This window comes from Electrona antarctica, assembly GCF_951216825.1.
Source record: "Electrona antarctica genome assembly, chromosome: 11".
Taxonomy (NCBI): domain Eukaryota; kingdom Metazoa; phylum Chordata; class Actinopteri; order Myctophiformes; family Myctophidae; genus Electrona; species Electrona antarctica.
In genome coordinates, this window is record NC_136792.1 from 46127992 (window position 1) to 46149504 (window position 21513).

General features: G+C 42.8%; 1 protein-coding gene across 1 annotated transcript; it reads right to left on the bottom strand.

Annotated features, from left to right (window-relative positions):
* Window positions 1–1626: 1626 nt before the first annotated feature.
* LOC306932931 (von Willebrand factor A domain-containing protein 5A-like) lies at window positions 1627–21311 on the bottom strand (the record flags this gene model as incomplete). Its single annotated transcript, XM_079514904.1, has 17 exons — window positions 1627–1964; window positions 2732–2855; window positions 3877–4076; window positions 4225–4341; window positions 5146–5366; window positions 5501–5604; window positions 6715–6873; window positions 7634–7748; window positions 8620–8699; window positions 12299–12443; window positions 12895–12983; window positions 14913–15091; window positions 15520–15634; window positions 16230–16411; window positions 18225–18447; window positions 19208–19410; window positions 21269–21311. The coding sequence occupies 17 exons, from the start codon at window positions 21309–21311 to the stop codon at window positions 1885–1887; spliced, it is 2379 nt and encodes a 792-aa protein (XP_079371030.1). The 3' UTR covers window positions 1627–1884.
* Window positions 21312–21513: the final 202 nt, after the last annotated feature.

Sequence of the window (21513 nt, forward strand, 5' to 3'; positions counted from 1 at the left end):
CCACTTAGATGGCAGTAAAATCTAATGATCTACCCATATTTCAGGATGTCTGAGTAAGCATCTATGACAAAGAGCCATGAAAATATGACCTTTTTAAAAAAAGTGGTAATGTGGCTCAATTTGCCCCAGGTAAGGGGTAAGTTGATCCAAGTCGAGGGGTAAGTTGAACCACATATTTGAATGTTAAAAGCTTAAACTTGAACAGATAATGTATTCACTTATTGATAATAATATAATAACAGTTTTCCCTTTTGCAAATAGTCTTATTTGTTTATTTATTATTTAAACAATATTAAGACAATTAAATAAAGTTTGTTATTCAGAACCTTATATTTGCAATATTGTTAATACAATATTGCAAACTTCTCTTAAATGAGTATGTACATGCAAATTAAAGGTCATTCAGTATAATTTGAGTAGCAAAGACTTAATAAAAAAAATATGAATAGTGATTCCCATTGACTCAATTTACCCCCGGACATTGGTTCATTTTACCCCCAGCCTCCATTTGAGAAAACAATGACTATAAGTTACTTCAGACAATTTATTTGCTAAATGATTCACATGGTTCTATCCATTGGCAAATCATCAACATGTGTGATATTACATTTTAGACCTATAGGTACATTTTGCTTTGTATAACAGTCATTTTACATGATGTGTCAAAATGTTACTTTGACCGACAAAAACCTGTTTTGTGTAAAAGAATGTTTTCTACTTTCACTATGTGCTTCCCAACTTCACAGCCAGGTGTAAATGATGGATGCTTACTAGATTTAAGGTCACATTGCAACAGTTTTCTAGATAAACAGGGTGATTCAACTTACCCGCTGGCTCATCTTACCCCGTTCTCCCCTATAGCATCTAGCACTGGGACCGACTTTATTTTTTACGGGTGCCAGTTTCCAATTGCAGCCGTCCGTAGGTGCTCTTTGAGAGCTGTTGTATAGGAGATGGGCTATAAATATATCGATGAGATGATTTTCTGGTTGCTTTTATTCATGTCAAAATACAATTTTTTGCATTTAATGTATGAACTGAAATCAATGTACCATAGTCCCCTGTTTAGAATAGCTCATTTGCAAGCAAACACAATACAGACAGTCAGGAACAAAAGTATTGGAATATAAAAACTAAAACTTTAATTGCCAAGAATAAGGTTCATACAAGGACTTTACTTTGGACTGTGGCATAATCATAACCCAACATTAAACAAAAACTAGTATCAAATGATATAAATCAACCTATGGTGCACTTAAGACACATTGTCATACCCTAAATTATTATCACAATTACCATCAAGGAACCAAATGTAAACATTTTAACAACTGTTAAGGTGCATACAAGGACTTTGCTTTGGCCTGTGGCACAATAATAACCCAAATTATTAAACAAAAACAAGCATATATGTAAAACAACCTATGGTCCAGTGAAAAGACTCATATTCCGATACCAGTAAATTCTTACCACAATACCACAGGGAACCAAATGTAAACATTTCAATAACTATTGTAAATATAAGTACACGCTGGTGCAGGCATGCACCGACATCTTTATTAATGTATTTATTAATGAATGAATGAATTTATTTATGTTTGTGCCAATTAACTGTTTATGAATGTGGACCTCTAATTTAGCAGCTATTTTTCTTCCTTTCTAGGTTTTACTTAGGCAAAACATACAATGGCAGGATATACATCTTCGATTTTTGAAAAATCGAAGAACGACAGAAACATAGCTTTTTCAGAAAACTGTCAGGATGTAGAAGACATTTTTAGAATCTGATCTCAGGTCAAAAGCCAGACATAATATTCTATTCCTTGTTCCAAGCCTGCTGCCTGGTGGATAGGCAAGATGGAGCCAGGCAGGGATTCGATGCACCTCTCACAGCCCCATGGCATCTCTCTGAACCTTGCAGCTCAACAGGGTATTTCCAGCCTCCATGCACTCCATCAGATTTGGGACTGAAAAAACAGACATAAACTGTAAATGGTAAATGGTGCATTTATATAGCGCCTTTATCCAAGGCGCTTTGCATAGATTGTGCATTACATTCACCCATTCACACACACATTCATACACCGATTGCAGCGGAAGCCATGCAAGGCACCAACCAGCACATCGGGAGCAATTTGGGGTTCAGTGTCTTGCCCAAGGACACTTCGACATGTAGACAGGAGGAGCCGGGATTCGAACCGCCGACCCATGGATCATTGGACGACCTGCTCTACCTCTTGAGCCACAGTCGCCTGTCAGTACATACATGTAAGTATGTATGTATGTATACATACATACATACATACATACATACATACATACATACATATAGTGTACTCTACTACTCACTGTACATATCAGAAAATGTGGAATACAATGCACATACAAATGTACAGGTATGTATAGTTAAATAGATGCAGTTGTACAGTTCATCTTATTCAGATGCTTTTTTTGTTCATTTATTTTCACCCCCGTTTTCTACGTTTCATATCTAAGGTCCTCTTCTATAGCCACGTCCTGAAGAAGACACGGTTTGTCGAAACTGGTCGGCGTTTGGTGTCTTTTTATTTGTTTTAGAACATAAAAACACCAGCGTAAATTTCACCTTTCTGAGCACGGACCCCGGACACTGCCTTCATAGCCATTACCTTTCTGAGCACGGACCCAGGACACTGCCTTCATAGCCATTACCTTTCTGAGCACGGACCCAGGACACTGCCTTCATAGCCATTACCTTTCTGAGCACGGACCCAGGACACTGCCTTCATAGCCAGAAGCTGCCACTCATCCTGGGCGTCCATCTTGAAACCATGGAGCCAAATCAGAGCCAAAACGGTGGTCCACACTTCCTGGCTCACCTAATAAATCAAAACCAACGACAGAAATGCTTCATAAAAGAGTGTGTGTGTGTGTGTGTGTGTGTGTGTGTGTGTGTGTGTGTGTGTGTGTGTGTGTGTGTGTGTGTTCGTGTGTGTGTGCACACACACACACACACACACACACAGAGTGCAGACGTGTGTGTCTGTGTCTGTGCGTGTGCGTGTGCTGTATTAAAGAACTTTGTTTAGATTTATGTGTAGACTGAAGGAGTCTAAGAATGTATTAATTGTGGCCTTAACACTGAGGGATCACACATGGTGATACAAGGTTTTGATGCGTTGTGAACTTGTAGATCTGCTACTTCTGGCAAACCGATTTGGAAACAAAAGCAGACCAAAATACAGAGCCAACTCAGGTGTCACCGTGTGTCTTTGAAGTCATACTACGGGCTAATAGAGCACTTTCTCCACACAACCATTTGATGAAAGCCTGCCAATCACAATGTGGGACAGAGTCTCGATTTTTGGGACATGTGGGACTATTGCTCACAAAGCGGGACATCTGGTCACCCTAGTGTTGAATTGATCGATATTCATTCAATTTATTAATATTTTAGGACATCATTCTCTACAAGCCTACCTGAACCTAACCTGACTCCGCCCGATTGCGGCAGTACTGAGTTCACAAGTTCCCTCCTCCTGCCTGCATCTGGGATCTCTCAGGCAGAAACTATGAATCCGGAAGCAGCAGGACAAAAATCTTATATCTCCATAATAATTTCAGTTGTAGTCTTGTTGAGTTGTGTTTACATTTGCGCTGTGGCACAGCTTCAATATGTCATAAGTCTCACGTTGATCCCGCCTCTAGCAGCAGCCCCATATCGCTCCGGCCAGAATTGGTCCGGAGTACATCGTCTCTGCCTGAGAGACACCAGACTCACCCTCTGGCAGAATGCAAATGTTGTCCAGCAGGGAGAGTGGTTCTACCAGGCTAACCTAAACCCATTCAGGTTAGTCATTGTGGTCATACATGTATACTTGACTAGTTGACTTGACTGACCTGTGCAGGCATTGACTTTTCCACTTGGTCCTTGCTCTTCCCCAGTACATTTTCCACTAGGGCTGATGTCAGAGTCCAGGAGCCAGAGGCTTTCTGGAGGGAAATCAACTGCAGCATTGTGTCTTTGGGTGGCTGACGACTATGAGGCTCAGGGTCTGCATCTGCATACGCCATACTACAGCAATAGACGGGGAAAGGTGCTATAGAGAAAATAGGAAGAATATCAAATATTATAAGTGCAGCGAAAATAGTTCATCAGTCTGTTGATGGTAGTTAAGATAGATGCCTCTGGTTTGAATATATCTAGGCAGAGATATTCATTTCAGGAAATGAGGTGGAGGGGACTACCTGCGGGTAGTCGGGGGCTGAAAAGTTTGGGAACCCGTGATTTATCCCGTGTTTTAGGAGATGCTCCGTGTCCTGTGTATAGATGCAGACCCTGAGCTCCGTCTGCTCCGATAAATGCTATGACAGGGAAAGAATAACATATTCAGTGAACATTCCAGTGGACTTTACTTCTATACAAACAAAACAGAAGCAACTGAAATCTATTTTGAAATGACCAAACCTGCCTACCAATGACGTCACTGGTAGGCAGGTTTCTGAACTGTCCACAGCCCTCCTCTGAGACACAGATTAATTTAACTGGGAGCCTGCCTTTGGCATGAATTTGCGTCATTTGCGTTAGTCTGGCCTAGCGCCATTGGCGTAGATTCACGCCAATTGGTCTTTTCTAGTGCTTTTTTTTTCTTTCTTTTTTTTTTTAATCCCACGATTTTGCAACCCAGTTTTTTCACCCAGTGCCAATTATCTAATGTAATCCTGGGCGCTACACTTCCTCTGCCAACCTGGGGGGGCAGCGGACTGACCTTTTATAGTGCTTTTGATCGATCTAGTCGAGATGCTACTCACATTAGCATTGGGTTGCTAGCTGTCTGACTAGAGTCAAGACTGTTTCTTTCAATCGTTTTTATCTCCTATTCCTTGTCCCAGATGGCATTTCTGATTTCCACCGGGAGTGGATGCGACAACACGCACAGTAGTAGTAACATTTGTAACATCCGGTCGCGGGTTTTGGCTCTTCAAAATAAGGGTTGAACGGAAGAACAACCTAGCAATACGAGGTGAATTAATGAATTACTCCTGGCGGGGAATGTGTTTTAATAGACCGAAACGGTACCATCTTATAATTCGGGAGGACTGATTATATGAAAATGGGTGAAGTTCTACTTTATATCTATTAATGCACTAAAATCTGTGTCTACTTACATGGCGTTGGGACATTTCTGCGTATCAGAGGTCCTTGTACGGCCTCTCCACTTCCTTTGTTGACGGCGATGAAGGCAGTGAAGGCACTGCTCACTCCTGATTGGATGCTGAGTTCCACCACCCTCTTCTTCTCTGCTCCATCCTGCTGCCCTCGCTGGTCTCTCTGTTCCAGCTCCAGGGAGCGAATCAGGGTCCGAGCGCCCAGCCTGTGGACTGTCAGTCTGCACACAGTGTCATGTTTTTAATGCGTGTGTACCTGATGATTCGATTACAACTCCTATATGGATAAAATATGGATATATGGATGAAATAAGATGCAAATCTATTATACAAAGGAATAATTTCTCTGCTTTACCCAGAGCCTTCTGTTGGTTTGAGACTGAAGAGGAGCTGGTAGTTAAAAGGTTGGTCTTCCAGCCTGTATTTCACTTTCACACTGCCCTCACTGGCACTTGAACTCTGACAGAAAAAGAAAAAGAGGCAATGGGAGAGTGTTAAAACAAAACAAAACAAAACAAAAAACATGTGAAGTGAGGGGCGCTCTTATCAACGTACATCATCATGACGCAACATGTCTATTTGCTCAGACACATATGACGTAGATTCATTGTCAATGGGAATTGACTTTGTGTAGGACAGAATTATTATTTTTTTGCTTGTCCACATAATATGACGTATGGGGCGGCTGTGGCTCAGGAGGTAGAGCAGGTCGTCCAATGATCCATGGGTCGGCGGTTCGAATCCCGGCTCCTCCTGTCTACATGTCGAAGTGTCCTTGGGCAAGACACTGAACCCCAAATTGCTCCTGATGTGCTGGTTGGTCCCTTGCATGGCTTCCGCCGCCATCGGTGTATGAATGTGTGTGTGAATGGGTGAATGTAATGCACAATCTATGTAAAGCGCCTTGGATAAAGGCGCTATATAAATGCACCATTTACCATTTACCATTTACGTACATTCTCCATTCATTGTCAATAGGAATTTAATTTTGTTTCGTGTAAGATGAAAATCTACACTAATAGCTGAATATAGGAGGGGCTAGCGCCCCTCAAAAAACAAACATGCAGGGACATAATGAAACTGCCCGAGACTTATACTTACTACCGGCCGACACAACATACCTATTCTGAGGTATTAAGACTTAATTTGTGTCATTTTAATAATGAAATTAGATTAACCCATTTTGGGCGGGAACCCCTTTTGGTGTTTTAAACATTATGTTATAATTTAGCTATTGAAAAATAGCAGATCTACAAGCTCATAGCGCGCCACCGAGTGGCGCGCTATGAACTTGTAGATCTGCTATTTTTGAAAAATCGTTAAAATGTGCCTCAAATCTTTCAGAAAATTGTCATGATTTAGAAAACTTTTTTTTTTAAATTTCGGCGTCAGGCCTGAATGGGTTAAAACTAATTGATGCATTTGTTTTACTGTACTGTATATTACATAGAGCCATGTCTATAAAACACTAAAAACACCAATCAAGGCGCCAAACATATTTGTCTTATCTGAAATAAAGGAGATGCGGACTAGAATTGTATCTCTCTGATGGTAAGTTGCTGCTCTTACCTCTCCAGTGAGCTGGGCATAAATGAGCGACCTCTGGCCCCGGAAAAGGGTTGTGATGGGCGGAGACAGAGGTGTGACAGACACTCCCTTTGGCAGATCCCACGAAACAGAAATATCCACCACCACTGGCTGCAGGGCAAAGCGAAGTGACTGCATCACCTGGAGAGCAGAACGGCACAATGTTAACCCATGTAGACCCAGAGGACGATTCTACAAATGCCTTCTAAATCCTGACGGTTTTCTGAAAAAACCCTATGTTTCTATTTCAGTGGTTCTCAACCTTTTCCATGTCAAGGACTCCCAAAACTATATGTAATAGGCCCACCGCCGACCCCCATCTGAAAATATGTTGTTCCAGGGACTCCCCCCCCCCCCCCCCCCCCCCAGAAGCAAAGATTTGAGTTATTTGCGCCACATTTTCACGATTTTTCAAAAATAGCAGACCTACAAGCTCATAGCGCGGCACCGAGTGCCGCGCTATGAGCTTGAATTCACAGAATCAAAGGTGTATTCACCAGGATCCTGGATGGCTGGATTCTAGGCTTAAAATAATTCATATAAATATATTTGTAAATGAATGGCCGTTTTTTGAGTGGAACCAGAAAACCATGCCCAAGCTGTTCTAGGCCTATAGCCTCGGTACCAGGCTTTCATTTTCGTCGGCGCAAAAAACGAAAGCCTGGAGGAACACATTGGCCACTCTGGTCTAAAAGTGGGAGGAGTCAACCCTTCCGGGTGGGCGTCGCTTCAAATTATGTGACGTATAGCGCTGCACTGGGGGGGGGGGGGGGGGGGATCGGAGGGGCCGGGGGTGACTGACAGATACCTACAAGCTCGTAGCGCGCCACTCGGTGGGTATAATATATTTGTACTTAAGCAGTAAAATAATTAAAAATCATTGTCGCATCAGTTGTCTTACTTTGGGTTGCATCCTCTCAGTTCCTGTGATGAACTGGGCATGACCTCCTCCCTGCTTGGCCATCCCAGTGATGAGAGCAGAGCTGGCTCCCTCCCCAATCCCAAAAGTGAAACACCTACAGTATGGCGCACACACGCACACACACACAGCACACAATAGAATTAGGACAACAGACATGCACTAGTAGGAATGGTGTCCATGTACTGTATGTATATTATCTTTTTTAACCCATTTTGACCTGAGATCAGATTCTAAAAATGTCTTCTACATACTGACAGTTTAAAAAAAAAAAGCTATGTTTCTGTGTCAGTCGTTCTTCGATTTTTCAAAAATAGCAGACCTACAAGCTCGTAGCGCGCCACTCGGTGGCGCGCTATGAGCTTGTAGATCTGCTATTTTTCAATAGCTAAAGCATAACAATGCTAACACCAAAAGGGGTTCCCGCCCCAAAATGGGTTAATGGTGCATTTATATAGCACTTTTATCCAAGACTACATAGATTGTGCATTACATTCACTCACTCATACACCGATGCCGGAGGAAACCATGCAAGGCACTAGCCCTAGAACGGCTCTTGTTGTTCCATACTGTATATACAGTATTTCACATACAGAGCCATAGAACGGTCGCGCTTACTTTCATGTTGGACGTAAACTTGGCGGCCTAAATGTGATAAATGCTCCGTTTGTACTCACCCATTAAATAATTCCAAAAACGTGGAGTGAATATATACTAAATACACGTTTTGTTGTGCCAGAACTTTCACATGGATATAAAACTAGAGGACCATATTTCACTCCACGTCTTTGGAATTATTTAGTAATACAGTACAAACTGAGTATTTATCACATTTAGGCCGCACATAATTCAATTCAACCAGGAACAGTAGGAAGGGATCTATGCCTATGATACATGAAAATGTGCGCGTGCGTGTGTGTGTGTTTGCGTGCGTGCGTGCGTGCGTGCGTGTTTTTAGGTCGCCCCACCTATGAGATCCGGCATTCTTCTTCACTAGGTCAATAACATCCTTGGTGTTACCCACCTCGCCGTCAGTGAAGACAAAGAGCTGTAGGTGTGACAAATATGACATGGAGGCATTACATGTCCACACTGCAGGAGTTACACAACCCCCATGTCGAGCATGTTGTTTTCAGTCACACGGGTGGATAATGTGTGCAACCAACAAGAAGAGGTGTGGTACAAATCTTCCCCTGTTAGTTTGGTAATGCTTAGCATTCCATTGACAGTGTAAGATCCTACTGTTTTATTAAGTGCAGGCGCAGAACAGTAACAGTAGGTGTTGCCTGTAAAATATGCACAACGGAGTGTAAAATGGAGCCCAAATGAAAGGGTCTGTGCTCAGAGGTTTTGGGTGAAATCAACCCTCAGCTATATCTCAACGAGATATAGCCGAGGGAGATATATGGAAGCCTCGCTTACTGGGCGGGGTTTTGCCTTTTCTTTTACATGACTTGGACGTGTTATAATAAAGTAGACTCTGGGAAAGCATTCCAGCAGCCAGCTCGTAGCATGCCTTGTTAGGCAATAGACTTTCAATCCATACCTCCTGGGTTGAGTGGGTTTGAATCATATCATATCATTTTTGTGTCCACCGCAAACAAAACATTTTTGCGGATAAAGTGAAGTTTGCTTTGGTCCGACATGTGTTGCGACGTGCTTGCGGTTTGTTTGGGTTTGGGGTTTGGGGTAGGATTAGTAATAGTAATGTCCCACATACAGTACATGTGGCTGTCACCTGTGGCTTTGTGTGTTAGTCCATGAGCCAGACCCCCCTAATTTGCGCGTTAATTACGAAATGGGTGGGCAAATTCTTGTTTGAATTTTTTACTAGCTGTACTTGTCTACTTCACATTTTTGTATGATAACAATCGCAGACTAGCAGCTTAGTGGTAGTTATCATGCATTGAGTACATGCACCCCTATATTGCCACATGCAAATTGTGACAACAAATATATGATCAACTTTTGAACCTTACTTTGTGCAGAGACCAATGAAACCACTTTTCTGCATAATTCAAATTTATTTTACTTCCACAAAACTTCCATATATGCTTAAATGGGCTTTTAATGCAGTATTTTGCACACACATCTAAGAAATTTTAAATAAGGCTTGCAAATATCCCCATTTTGGAAGTGTGTGCTAAGAACCAACATGTTCCTAATGGCAATAGAAAACTGCTCACCATTCTAAGCTTTAATATGAGTGGTAACATGTGTTTGTACGTTTTGTAACTCTAGAGATACAATCAGAAACACTATTATAGTGTGATAACACGAGCCAGGGCCATAGCTACAGTATAGAATCAAATCGGTGGGCAAAGCTGGTGTGATTTTTTTGACTTGTTGTGCATCTCTACTTCACAGTTTGGCATGATAACCATTGCAGACACATAGCTTAGTGGTCGTTATCATGCATTGAATATGTGGACACCTATATTACCACACACATTCTTACAAAAATATATGATAAACGTTTGAGCCATTATTGTGTAGAGACCTATAATCACACCTTTCTGCATAATTCAAGTATGGGTAATTGACTGGAATAGTCATTTTACTTATTCAAAGTAAAATGGCTGAAGAAGTTCCTCATGCAGAAGACCCCAACACGTTGTAGTGTCTGGCCCTTAGACTTATTGACAGTCATGCCGAAGCAGGGTCTCACTGGAAACTGGTGGGGCAGAGTGAATGGATAGATGATGTTGGTTGGACACAGGGTGATGCGTGGCCGTGGACTGAGAGTGCATCCCGCATTGACACCAACCACAGATCTTGCAGCTTTAGGCGTGCATCTCGTGCTTTGTCTGACTCAGCTCTCTATGCACGTTGTTGTGCGTCACGCATCCGGTTGCAGTATAGGCTCGGGTACCTTTGGGCATATTGGCATGTAAAAAAGGTGATCTGTAACTGCCATCTATTAGCCAATTCATCGTTCTGTTGAGCTGGTCAAGTCATGGTGATGTCAGCGGTATCACCTTTTATGCCCATCTTTGTCAGGCATGCCCAAATATGGGGTCTATGCAGATGTCAGAAGTCGGTGGGACGAACCCGTATTTAGGCATGCCCAAATATGGAGTTGCAGAGGCAGAGGCCTTGTGATGTCAGCTGTGGCCCGGGCAGAGGCCTTTTGTGGCGGTTCTGGACAATCATGGGTCCGACCAATTCAACACCGGGCACTGCACTCCCTGTGGGGGTGTAGAACGCGTGTGTCGAATTTGAAGTAGGTGGGGCGAACGGTTTTGGTGTTACATGTATTACAGACGTACAGCTGTACAGACACAGAGACTTTGCATTTATAGTTAGATGATACATTGGCTACTATATGGACATTGAATATTCCCTCATTTAAAACCTTTGATTTTGACATGTTAACAAAATGAAATAAGAATGTTGACTCTGTCAATACAATATTCAATTGACAGTCATGCAAAATCAGGCATATTTTCCTATATAATGCCTAATTTGCATATTTAAATATACAATTTCAGAAAACTTGTAATACAATAAATCATTGTTTTCATGTAATTAATCAACTATAGGCCGTGTTGGGACCCCAGAAAAAGTGCCTAGAAAATGAATTTCGTTCCCGCGTCATGGGCACTACTCATTCAATGCATTTTTTCAAATCAACCTGGGGACCACTATTGTGTTGGGTGGGGATATGGGCTAAGATTAGTGCTTTTGTAACTTAACACTTGCTATGCATCCCATGTGTATACAACATCCCACTGTTTCTCAACCGTTGACTACTACTGGTAAAATGTCCTAATAATAATGACTCAACCAGACAATCCGGTGCACTTCCCCTTTCTTGAGATTCTAACTCCCTTTTTCTGTTGAATTTCTTGAACTCCAACTTGTCAGTAAATGACTACATGGATGGACTCATCATAGGTCACCAGGTCATTCAGTGCACTTCCCCTTTCTTGAGATTCTAACTCCCTTTTTCTGTTGAATTTCTTGAACTCCAACTTGTCAGTAAATGACATGGATGGACTCATCATAGGTCACCAGGTCATTCAGTTCACGGTTTCTCAACTAGTGGAAAGAACATTTTAAAAAATCAACAAATCCTACATTACTAAATGCATGGTCAGGGACCACATGCAATACCTCCACGGACCACCAGTGGTCCACGGACCACCTGTTGAAAACCCATGGTCTACTAGATGGACGTGTGTATGCACGTACAGAGATTTTGTGCATTAATTATTTAATACTCCTATCTGTATCAATATGAATGTGTATATTAGAGTGTTCTAGATAGATGTAATCATACATCAGAGCATTTCAATGTGGCCTACTAGGAAAGTTTCATGGTGATCACTAGTTCTTAAGTTTTTTCATCCTATTCACATGTATATAGGTGAAAATAACAAAATGTGTGATAAATATGAATAAGCTGCTCCTGTGGAAGTGTTATCATATATTAATTTACTTATATTGACCTTCTAAACAATTTAATATAGGTATGGTTTTGCCCACTCATTTCGTAATGAAAACTTGTCTGGCTCATGGACTATGTGTGTGTGTGTGTGTGTGTGTGTGTGTGTGTGTGTGTGTGTGTGTGTGTGTGTGTGTGTGTGTGTGTGTGTGTGTGTGTGTGTGTGTGTGTGTGTGTGTGTGTGTGTGTGTGTGCTTTACTTGTCTGGGTTGACCAGGAATACAGGATTGCTTGTATATATGGTTGAGAGGCTTATGGATTTTTGTTCCTCCCATATCAGCGTCCATCATCTCCACCTTCTTCACAGCTTCCTCCATGGTGTCCTGTTTATACTCCACACTCTGGCTGTAAACACACACACGCACGCACGCACAAATTACTGACGTTGTGAAGACATTTTACGACAGCAGATAGCTTGTAAATCGGTTGTTTTCGTTTCTCGCCACCAGCACTCAAGTATAAATCAGACATAACCCCCCCCCCACACACACACACACACACACACACACACACACACACACACACACACACACACACACACACACACACACACACACACACACACACACACACACACACACACACACACACACACACACCCACACACACACACACCTGACGTTGTGAAGACATTTTACGATGGCAGATAGCTTGTAAATCGGTTGTTTTCGTTTCTCGCCACCAGCACTCAACTAAGTATACATCAGACATAACCACACACACACACACACGCCCCCCACACACACACATTGCAAGCCATTTTGTGAACTGAGGCGACAGGAGTAGAGTCACTTACGGGAAGATGTGATCAAAGCTACTCCCGAAACCATAGATGTTAAAGTAGCAGCCCATGGGCAGACTTTTAAGCAGCAGCAGCAGGGTGTCCTACATGTGGGATGGAGAGGAGACAGCAGAGTGCACTGAGAAAACAGCAAACAAATGAAAACGTACTGTTGCAGAGAAAGGTTTAACTCATTCATCTAGTGGCTGGAGTTTATGGGGATGGAGATGAGATAGAGTGCACTGAGTAAAAGGAAACCACAGTAGTGTAAATCCAGCTCTCAGCAGGCCCAAGGGAGCTAGCCTGGCTAATAAGCCAGACTCAAATCACACTGTCGTGTGGTATTTGAGTCTGGAGATGCTGTGTATGGATCTTGTTTCCCGGGGGGCGGGTTCAAACATTTTCTCTTTGACGCAATTGGTTAGAGCTACTGTCAGTCAAAGGTCTCAAGCATTGAACGTCACTGTACCAAAGCCCGCCCATATTGCATACCGTGTCCCGATTGGCCACACCAGTTCTCTGGTGTAGGAAATGGGCGTACAATTGAGCCTCTCCAGACCGTAATCCGCCGGCAGGCAAATATTTTTTTTGCCAACGGCTGATTCGGTCTGGCTTATTAGCCAGGCTACAAGGGAGCCTGCTGAAAGAGCAAATGATCACTTTCCCTTAAACAGGTGATCAACCCCCCCCCCCCCCCATACAGTAAAAAGAGGAACTAACCAGGTGCTCAATGGAGATAGCAAAATGTGGTAATGATAAAAAGGTGCTCACACGGATCAAAAACGGGAACAAGACATAGATAAGAAGAGAAGGATCCGGGCACACATAGTTAAAAAAAATGAGGAACGCCTTTATTAAATTAAAAAGGCAACTGCCAACATGTTTCGACCTAGCAGGTCTTCATCAGGGCAAGAATGATGATAAAGTTTTGGTAAATGGGTGGAATATATTATACCTTTGCGACCAGATTTTGTAGCGGCAAGGATTGAATGATTCCGTGATTTCCGTCTTACTCATGTCTCTCTTTTTTGGTTTTGTTGTTTTTATTTTAATTACTGCTCACAGCTTCAAATGCTCTCTTATGTCTTCCTATGAGTATTATATTGTATTGTACTTTTATTTATTTCTGTACACATCATCCATCTCTCCCATATGCTTTACTTTATTATTTATTGTTCCTGTCTAAAAATGAAGAAAAAAAAACCTGTGGACAAAGAAATACTATTTGAAAAATGGTTGTGGATGTCCCTAAATAAAGAATTAAAAAAAAAGAAAAGATTAAAAACTGGTTGAAGTCGGGCCAGAGGTGCGAACGCTAATGTTAGACACATTTTTAAATGTTGAACTGTAATTTGGGAATGTTATTGCTTTTGTACTTTAGATTAGAGTTTCTTGCATGTATTTTTTTGTAAATGATTGATTTTAGTAAGTAGATATTTAGAAAGGCCTAACCAGGGACTGGGGTCGAAACATTTGCCTCGGCTATAAACCCCATATACAATGCAACGGTTTCATGTTTTTATAACTTGGTATAATTGCTTTTTGTATTGTCCATGTTAAATAAACGTATCAATAAAAACACATGTGTGGTGATTACCCTGGCACTGCCAATAAAAACACATGTGTGGTGATTACCCTGGCACTGCCAATGAAAACACATGTGTGGTGATTACCCTGGCACTGCCAATGAAAACACATGTGTGGTGATTACCCTGGCACTGCCAATGATAAAAACACATGTGTGGTGATTACCCTGGCACTGCCAATAAAAACACATGTGTGGTGATTACCCTGGCACTGCCAATGATAAAAACACATGTGTGGTGATTACCCTGGCACTGCCAATGATAAAAACACATGTGTGGTGATTACCCTGGCACTGCCAATGATAAAAACACATGTGTGGTGATTACCCTGGCACTGCCAATGATAAAAACACATGTGTGGTGATTACCCTGGCACTGCCAATGATAAAACCACATGTGTGGTGATTACCCTGGCACTGCCAATAAAAACACATGTGTGGTGATTACCCTGGCACTGCCAATGCGAGAGCTCTGCTCATGCCCGGTGTAATGCCCGGTGTCACGCATGCTTCCAGAACGATCCATGAGAAACAGGAACTCCCCGCATGAGGTCACTGATGACATCACAGCTTCAGGGAACTCGGGGTACAAACTCAGCATGACCACCGGGTCGCCCATCAGTGAACCTGTGGGGGGGGGGGGGGGGGAGAGAGAGAGAGAGAGAGATAGATCACAATTACCAATAAGCCTTCTGTCACATTAATTTGCTTCAATTTGATAATCTGATACAATTTGTGTAAGAAAATGAATCCAATTTGACCATGGCTAATCTAATAACACAAAGGTTGCTTTTCCTGCTATAGGAAACTTCTTGAATGTTGACAAATAACTGTGTTGACAACAGTGTTTGTGACTTGTGTGTGAGTGTGAGTGAGTGAGTGAGTGAGTGAGTGAGTGAGTGAGTGAGTGAGTGAGTGAGTGAGTGAGTGAGTGAGTGAGTGAGTGAGTGAGTGAGTGTGAGTGTGAGTGAGTGTGAGTGAGTGAGCGTGTGCGAGAGAGAGTGAGAGTGAGAGTGAGAGAGAGAAATAAAACCGATAGAGTGCTGCTCAGTTACCAGCTTTGCCAGCATGCTGTCCTGCCTCCACTACAGCAGTGGGCTGGTGGGCGTCTTTGTAATAAATCAACAGCTCCACATCTCTGTCAAACCTATGTCCTGCAGCCAGCCTGACCTACAACAAACAATGAACGATACGTATGAACGATATGTATGTTTATGTATGAACGATACGTATGCGTGCGTGCGTGCGTGCGTGCTGTCACAGTAGATACTATTTTTTTAGCAAAAGGCCGATGCACACCTCAGAAGGCTAGTGACAGTTGCATAGGGCAATAAAGCATACTTAAAAAGGTTATCTTTGAAAAACAAAGAAGATTCCCGCACACTGACAGAAAACTGTTGCTCTTTATTCAACGTTTCGGTCTATTCGACCTTCGACTTGTCTGTCCTGATGAAGGTCGAATAGACCCAAACGTTGAATAAAGAGCAACATTTCTGACAGTGTGCGGGACCCTTCTTTGTTTTTCAAAGATAACTTTTTTACAGTAGATACTCAGACATGCATGATATACTGCATAGGACACACTGTACTGTCTGTAACCATGATGTACATGTACTGTACCCACACACACACACACACACACACACACACACACACACACACACACACACACACACACACACACACACACACACACACACACACACACACACACACACACACACACACAGTCACACACACACACACACACACACACACACACTACCGTGGCCTGGGTCTGCTCTGTGTTGAGGTACTGAAGAGGGTCCAGGGAACAGGTGGACTCTACTTTAGAGACGGGTCGAGGAGAGGTCACTCGGGCAGAGAAGGACAGACTGTAGGGCACTAGAGAGGCTGGAACAGAGGTCACCTGAGGTTGACCGCTCCCTCCACTGACCCCTTCACTACCTGAGAAAGAGAGGACACGAGTACTACATGTTGTAATTTGCACACCACATTAGCATGTCGTTAAACAAAAATAAAGTGTATTTGGTTGCTGGCATGGGGGATGAGTGACAGGTAGTGTGCGTGCGTGCATGCCTGTGTGTTTTAATAAATGAAGAAGAGTAACAAATCTAATCATGACTCACTTCCTGACCTACCGATGTGAAAACAAATGCTTTAATCACGTCACGCATGATCAACAAGAATGTTGGGAATGGTTGATAGTACTAGCCAGCTCGATTTCTCCTTAAAAAAAACGTCTTTGTGCTCAGAAGATCTTTCTTTTATATTTGTAAGCATAAAAAGGGTATCTTTGAAAAACAAAGAAAAGGACCCGCACACTGTCGGGAAACGTATGGTAAGAGTTATAGGGCGAAACATAAATAATTCATTAAAGTCATTTTAATAATTATTATGAACCTCCCCTCCAAGTGTTGTAACTTGAGCGGCGGTGTCGTTAGCTGTTGTTTCCTACATTGAGGTTGGTAGCGGGGGTTGTTTCCTACATTGAGGTTGGTAGCGGGGGTTGCTTCCTACCTTGAGGTTGGTAGCGGAGGTTGTTTCCTACCGTGAGGTTGGTAGCGAGGGTTGTTTCCTACATTGAGGTTGGTAGCGGGGGTTGTTTCCTACCTTGAGGTTGGTAGCGGGGGTTGTTTCCTACATTGAGATTGGTAGCGAGGGTTGTTTCCTACATTGAGGTTGGTAGCGGGGGTTGTTTCCTACCTTGAGGTTGGTAGCGGGGGTTGTTTCCTACATTGAGGTTGGTAGCGGGGGTTGTTTCCTACCTTGAGGTTGGTAGCGGGGGTTGTTTCCTACATTGAGGTTGGTAGCGGGGGTTGTTACCTACCTTGAGGTTGGTAGCGGGGGTTGCTTCCTACCTTGAGGTTGGTAGCGGGGGTTGTTTCCTACCTTGAGGTTGGCAGCGGGGGTTGCTTCCTACCTTGAGGTTGGTAGCGGGGGTTGTTTCCTACCGTGAGGTTGGTAGCGGGGGTTGTTTCCTACCTTGAGGTTGGTAGCGGGGGTTGTTTCCTACATTGAGGTTGGTAGCGAGGGTTGTTTCCTACATTGAGGTTGGTAGCGGGGGTTGTTTCCTACCTTGATGTTGGTAGCGGGGGTTGTTTCCTACCTTGAGGTTGGTAGCGGGGGTTGTTTCCTACATTGAGGTTGGTAGCGAGAGTTGTTTCCTACCTTGAGGTTGGTAGCGGGGGTTGTTTCCTACCTTGAGGTTGGTAGCGGGGGTTGTTTCCTACATTGAGGTTGGTAGCGGGGGTTGTTTCCTACCTTGAGGTTGGTAGCGGGGGTTGTTTCCTACATTGAGGTTGGTAGCGGGGGTTGTTTCCTACATTGAGGTTGGTAGCGGGGGTTGTTTCCTACCTTGAGGTTGGTAGCGGGGGTTGCTTCCTACCTTGAGGTTGGTAGCGGGGGTTGTTTCCTACCTTGAGGTTGGCAGCGGGGGTTGCTTCCTACCTTGAGGTTGGTAGCGGGGGTTGTTTCCTACCGTGAGGTTGGTAGCGGGGGTTGTTTCCTACCTTGAGGTTGGTAGCGGGGGTTGTTTCCTACATTGAGGTTGGTAGCGGGGGTTGTTTCCTACCTTGAGGTTGGTAGCGGGGGTTGTTTCCTACATTGAGGTTGGTAGCGGGGGTTGTTTCCTACCTTGAGGTTGGTAGCGGGGGTTGTTTCCTACATTGAGGTTGGTAGCGGGGGTTGTTTCCTACCTTGAGGTTGGTAGTGGGGGTTGTTTCCTACATTGAGGTTGGTAGCAGGGGTTGTTTCCTACCTTGAGGTTGGTAGCGGGGGTTGAGCACAGCAGGCAGACAGAATCTCAGCCCATCGTCAGCCTCCACAGCCAGCTCAATAACATACTCCAGCCTGATGGAGGCGCTCTCCCCTGGAGGCAGACTGCCCACCCTCATTGAGAATACATCAGGGCTCTGCTCGCTCTCCTCCAATAGGAAGGCCTGCTGGCCTGAGCTCAATGCGTCATCATACTCCTCTCGAGCCTGAGAGGATAGACGAGTGATGGTTTAATTCTCACTGACAGTTAATATTGTCTTTCTATGGCGACACTTATTGTTACAAGTCTTACTGTGTAATATTCATCCATCCTGATTGGCGAATTTTGATCATTGCTGCTGGCCCACAATAACCTACCTGACCTGGCGGAGACCTGTGCACATTTTCTAGTTGGTCTTTTGAGGAGAAACGAACTTAGAAAGAAGTCACTTCAGTTTAGCACAACGCCGAGGGGAGGGGCTATTTCCACAGGCTGAGTACTTTGTAGGCTACAGAAAACCGTTCAATTTATTTGAATATATATACTTAAGACACAGACATAACACAGTTCATTTGTTCTGAATCTTGATGTGGTAAAATGCACTCGTTGACCTACTTTCGCATGGGGTGGGGGGCAGAAGCGCTGCCCTGAAAGGTTGTAGGTTTCCATTTCATACATTCTTTTTCCTTTTTACCTTATACCGCAGTAATACAAATTCCATACCGCCCCAACTCTAGTGTCACGTACGTGATGCAAAACAAAAGTAGTTTTGTGTAGGTGTTGACCAATTCAGTTTCAGCGCAATAGGGAAGATCATTTCCTCCGGGGAATAAGAATGGTGTCTTCTAAACCCAAATGTGCTTGGCTTCTAATGAAATAAGACATTTTAAATCTAAATCAATCACTCAAAATATGGTTAATGTAAAACACATGCCATTTTAGTCTTCACCTCCCGTTTCTCCTTCACCTCAGCGACAACCTCTCACCTCCTGTTTCTCCTTCACCTCAGCCACAACCTCCGTCTGTCCGATCTTTGCGCTGAAATGACAGACGGCAGCATCGCCAGGAAGAGGGAAGACAAAGACGGCCTCTATGGGGCTCTCCTCCTTGTTCTCGTACTGCAGAATGGAGGTCACTGTCGCCACATGGTCGCTCACCTCAACCTCCACATCAATGCCTTTCAGAGGAACTGACAGACAAACGGAAGCAGTGAGAGACGTTCAGGACAAATAGTACTGCTGTTTTGATTATACCACTTCTGCTTCAGTCTACAATGCAGCCGTTAAACAGCCATATAATGCAGGTTATGAGCAGGATTAAAACCATTATGAATACATATATGTTTTGTATAGTGCAGTGGTTTTCAACCAGCTGTCCGGGCCCGGGGACCACCAGTGGTCCTTGAGGTGGTTCCAGGTGGTCCCCACTCCCCAGCTAAATGATGGAGAGTTGGTAACCAATTGGTACACTCTTGAGAGTGTAGAATTAAACCGTTTATGCTCTCAAGAGTTAAATTATTGCTAAACATCTGCATTACTTAATTTAAAATAAACCTGCACTATTAGAGAATGTAGAAGAATGAATGTATCCGGTTTGAGAGGCTAAATATCATTTCAAATGCTGAATACATAATGGCAAAAAAGCCCAAGGGGCTTATACGAGGCCTCTACCTATGTAAAACACAATGAAACATCTTATACGAGGCCTCTACCTATGTAAAACACAATGAAACATCTTATACGAGGCCTCTACCTATATGTAAAACACAATGAAACATCTTATACGAGGCCTCTACCTATGTAAAACACAATGAAACATCTTATACGAGGCCTCTACCTATGTAAAACACAATGAAACATCTTATACGAGGCCTCTACCTATGTAAAACACAATGAAACATCTTATACGAGGCCTCTACCTATGTAAAACACAATGAAACATCTTATACGAGGCCTCTACCTATGTAAAACACAATGAAACATCTTATACGAGGCCTCTACCTATGTAAAACACAATGAAACATTGTACAAGAGATATAGTGTATCCAGAATACATGATTGCAGTATATAAAACAAGAACAAAACAACAAAACAAAAAACAACATGATTAGAATACTTGGTTTTCTACAGTACATGATTAGAGAAGAAGAGATGATACAAACAAATATAATTAAGTGATCTGGTCAATTAAGTGGGTCCTAAACTTATGTTTGAAATTAGTAGAATTTGATAAGATTGCTGTATAGGTGTTGCATAGCTGGGCCCCTTTGTATCTGATGGAGAACTGACACAGACCAGTACGGAACTTTGGGAGATGTAAATGATTTGCCTGTCTCGTATTGAAGTGGTGCACCTCACTGTTGAACTGGAAAAAGTCTTTACATGGCAAAGGAAATTAAACTGGCTGGAACAATACTTTGAAAATAAAGTTGCAGGTTTGGTATGTATTTAAATTAAAGATTGGTAAAATATTGAGTTGTTTGAAGAGGGGCAGAATGAGCAGACTGAATCACTGTATCTGGCAATCCTGCAGAATCTTTTTTGCAACATGTGGAGCTTGTGAAGATGAGTATTATAAGTAGCTCCCCAAATGATATTGCAATATATAAGATATGGATAAATTAAGCTATAATAAAGAGTTGGGAGACAATTTTGATTAACCAGACTACGGAATTTGCCAATAATGCCAATAGATTTTGATATTTTCTTACAGACATGGCTAATGTGGTTTGTCCAGCTTAGTCTTTCATGGATAATTACAACAAGGAAGGTTGTTGCTGTAACCTGAGTGATTGGAGCATCTCCTATAGACAGACAGGTGTTAGAATTACAATACTTACTCAGACACCACAACGTAAAATTCTCTATTCATTGTCAATGGGAATTTAATGTTTGTGTAGGACAACGTTTGTGGACAGACACCAAAAGCTGGATATAGGAGGGGCTAGAGCACTTCAAAAAAGTTTGGGTTGAAATTATGAATTTAGTGTAATTTAAGACTTTTTCTTCCCTTATTTTTTTCTTTGTTCAAATAATTATGCTGTATACCTGGGTCTTTCTTGGCAGAAATCAAACCGCAACAGTTCTCCATATTGTCTGTCTGTAGTCTGTCCCAAAGACTCGTCGAAAAAGCCAACATGTCCTATAAAAACATGGACAGAGAGGTAAAGAGGAGTGCGAGGAGAGACAAAAGGGTCTTTGTTGAACACCTGGCAAGTGAAGCTGAAAAGGCTGCAGCCTATGGAAACTTGGGCACAGTGTACAAGATAACCAAGCGTCTCTGCGGAAAATGT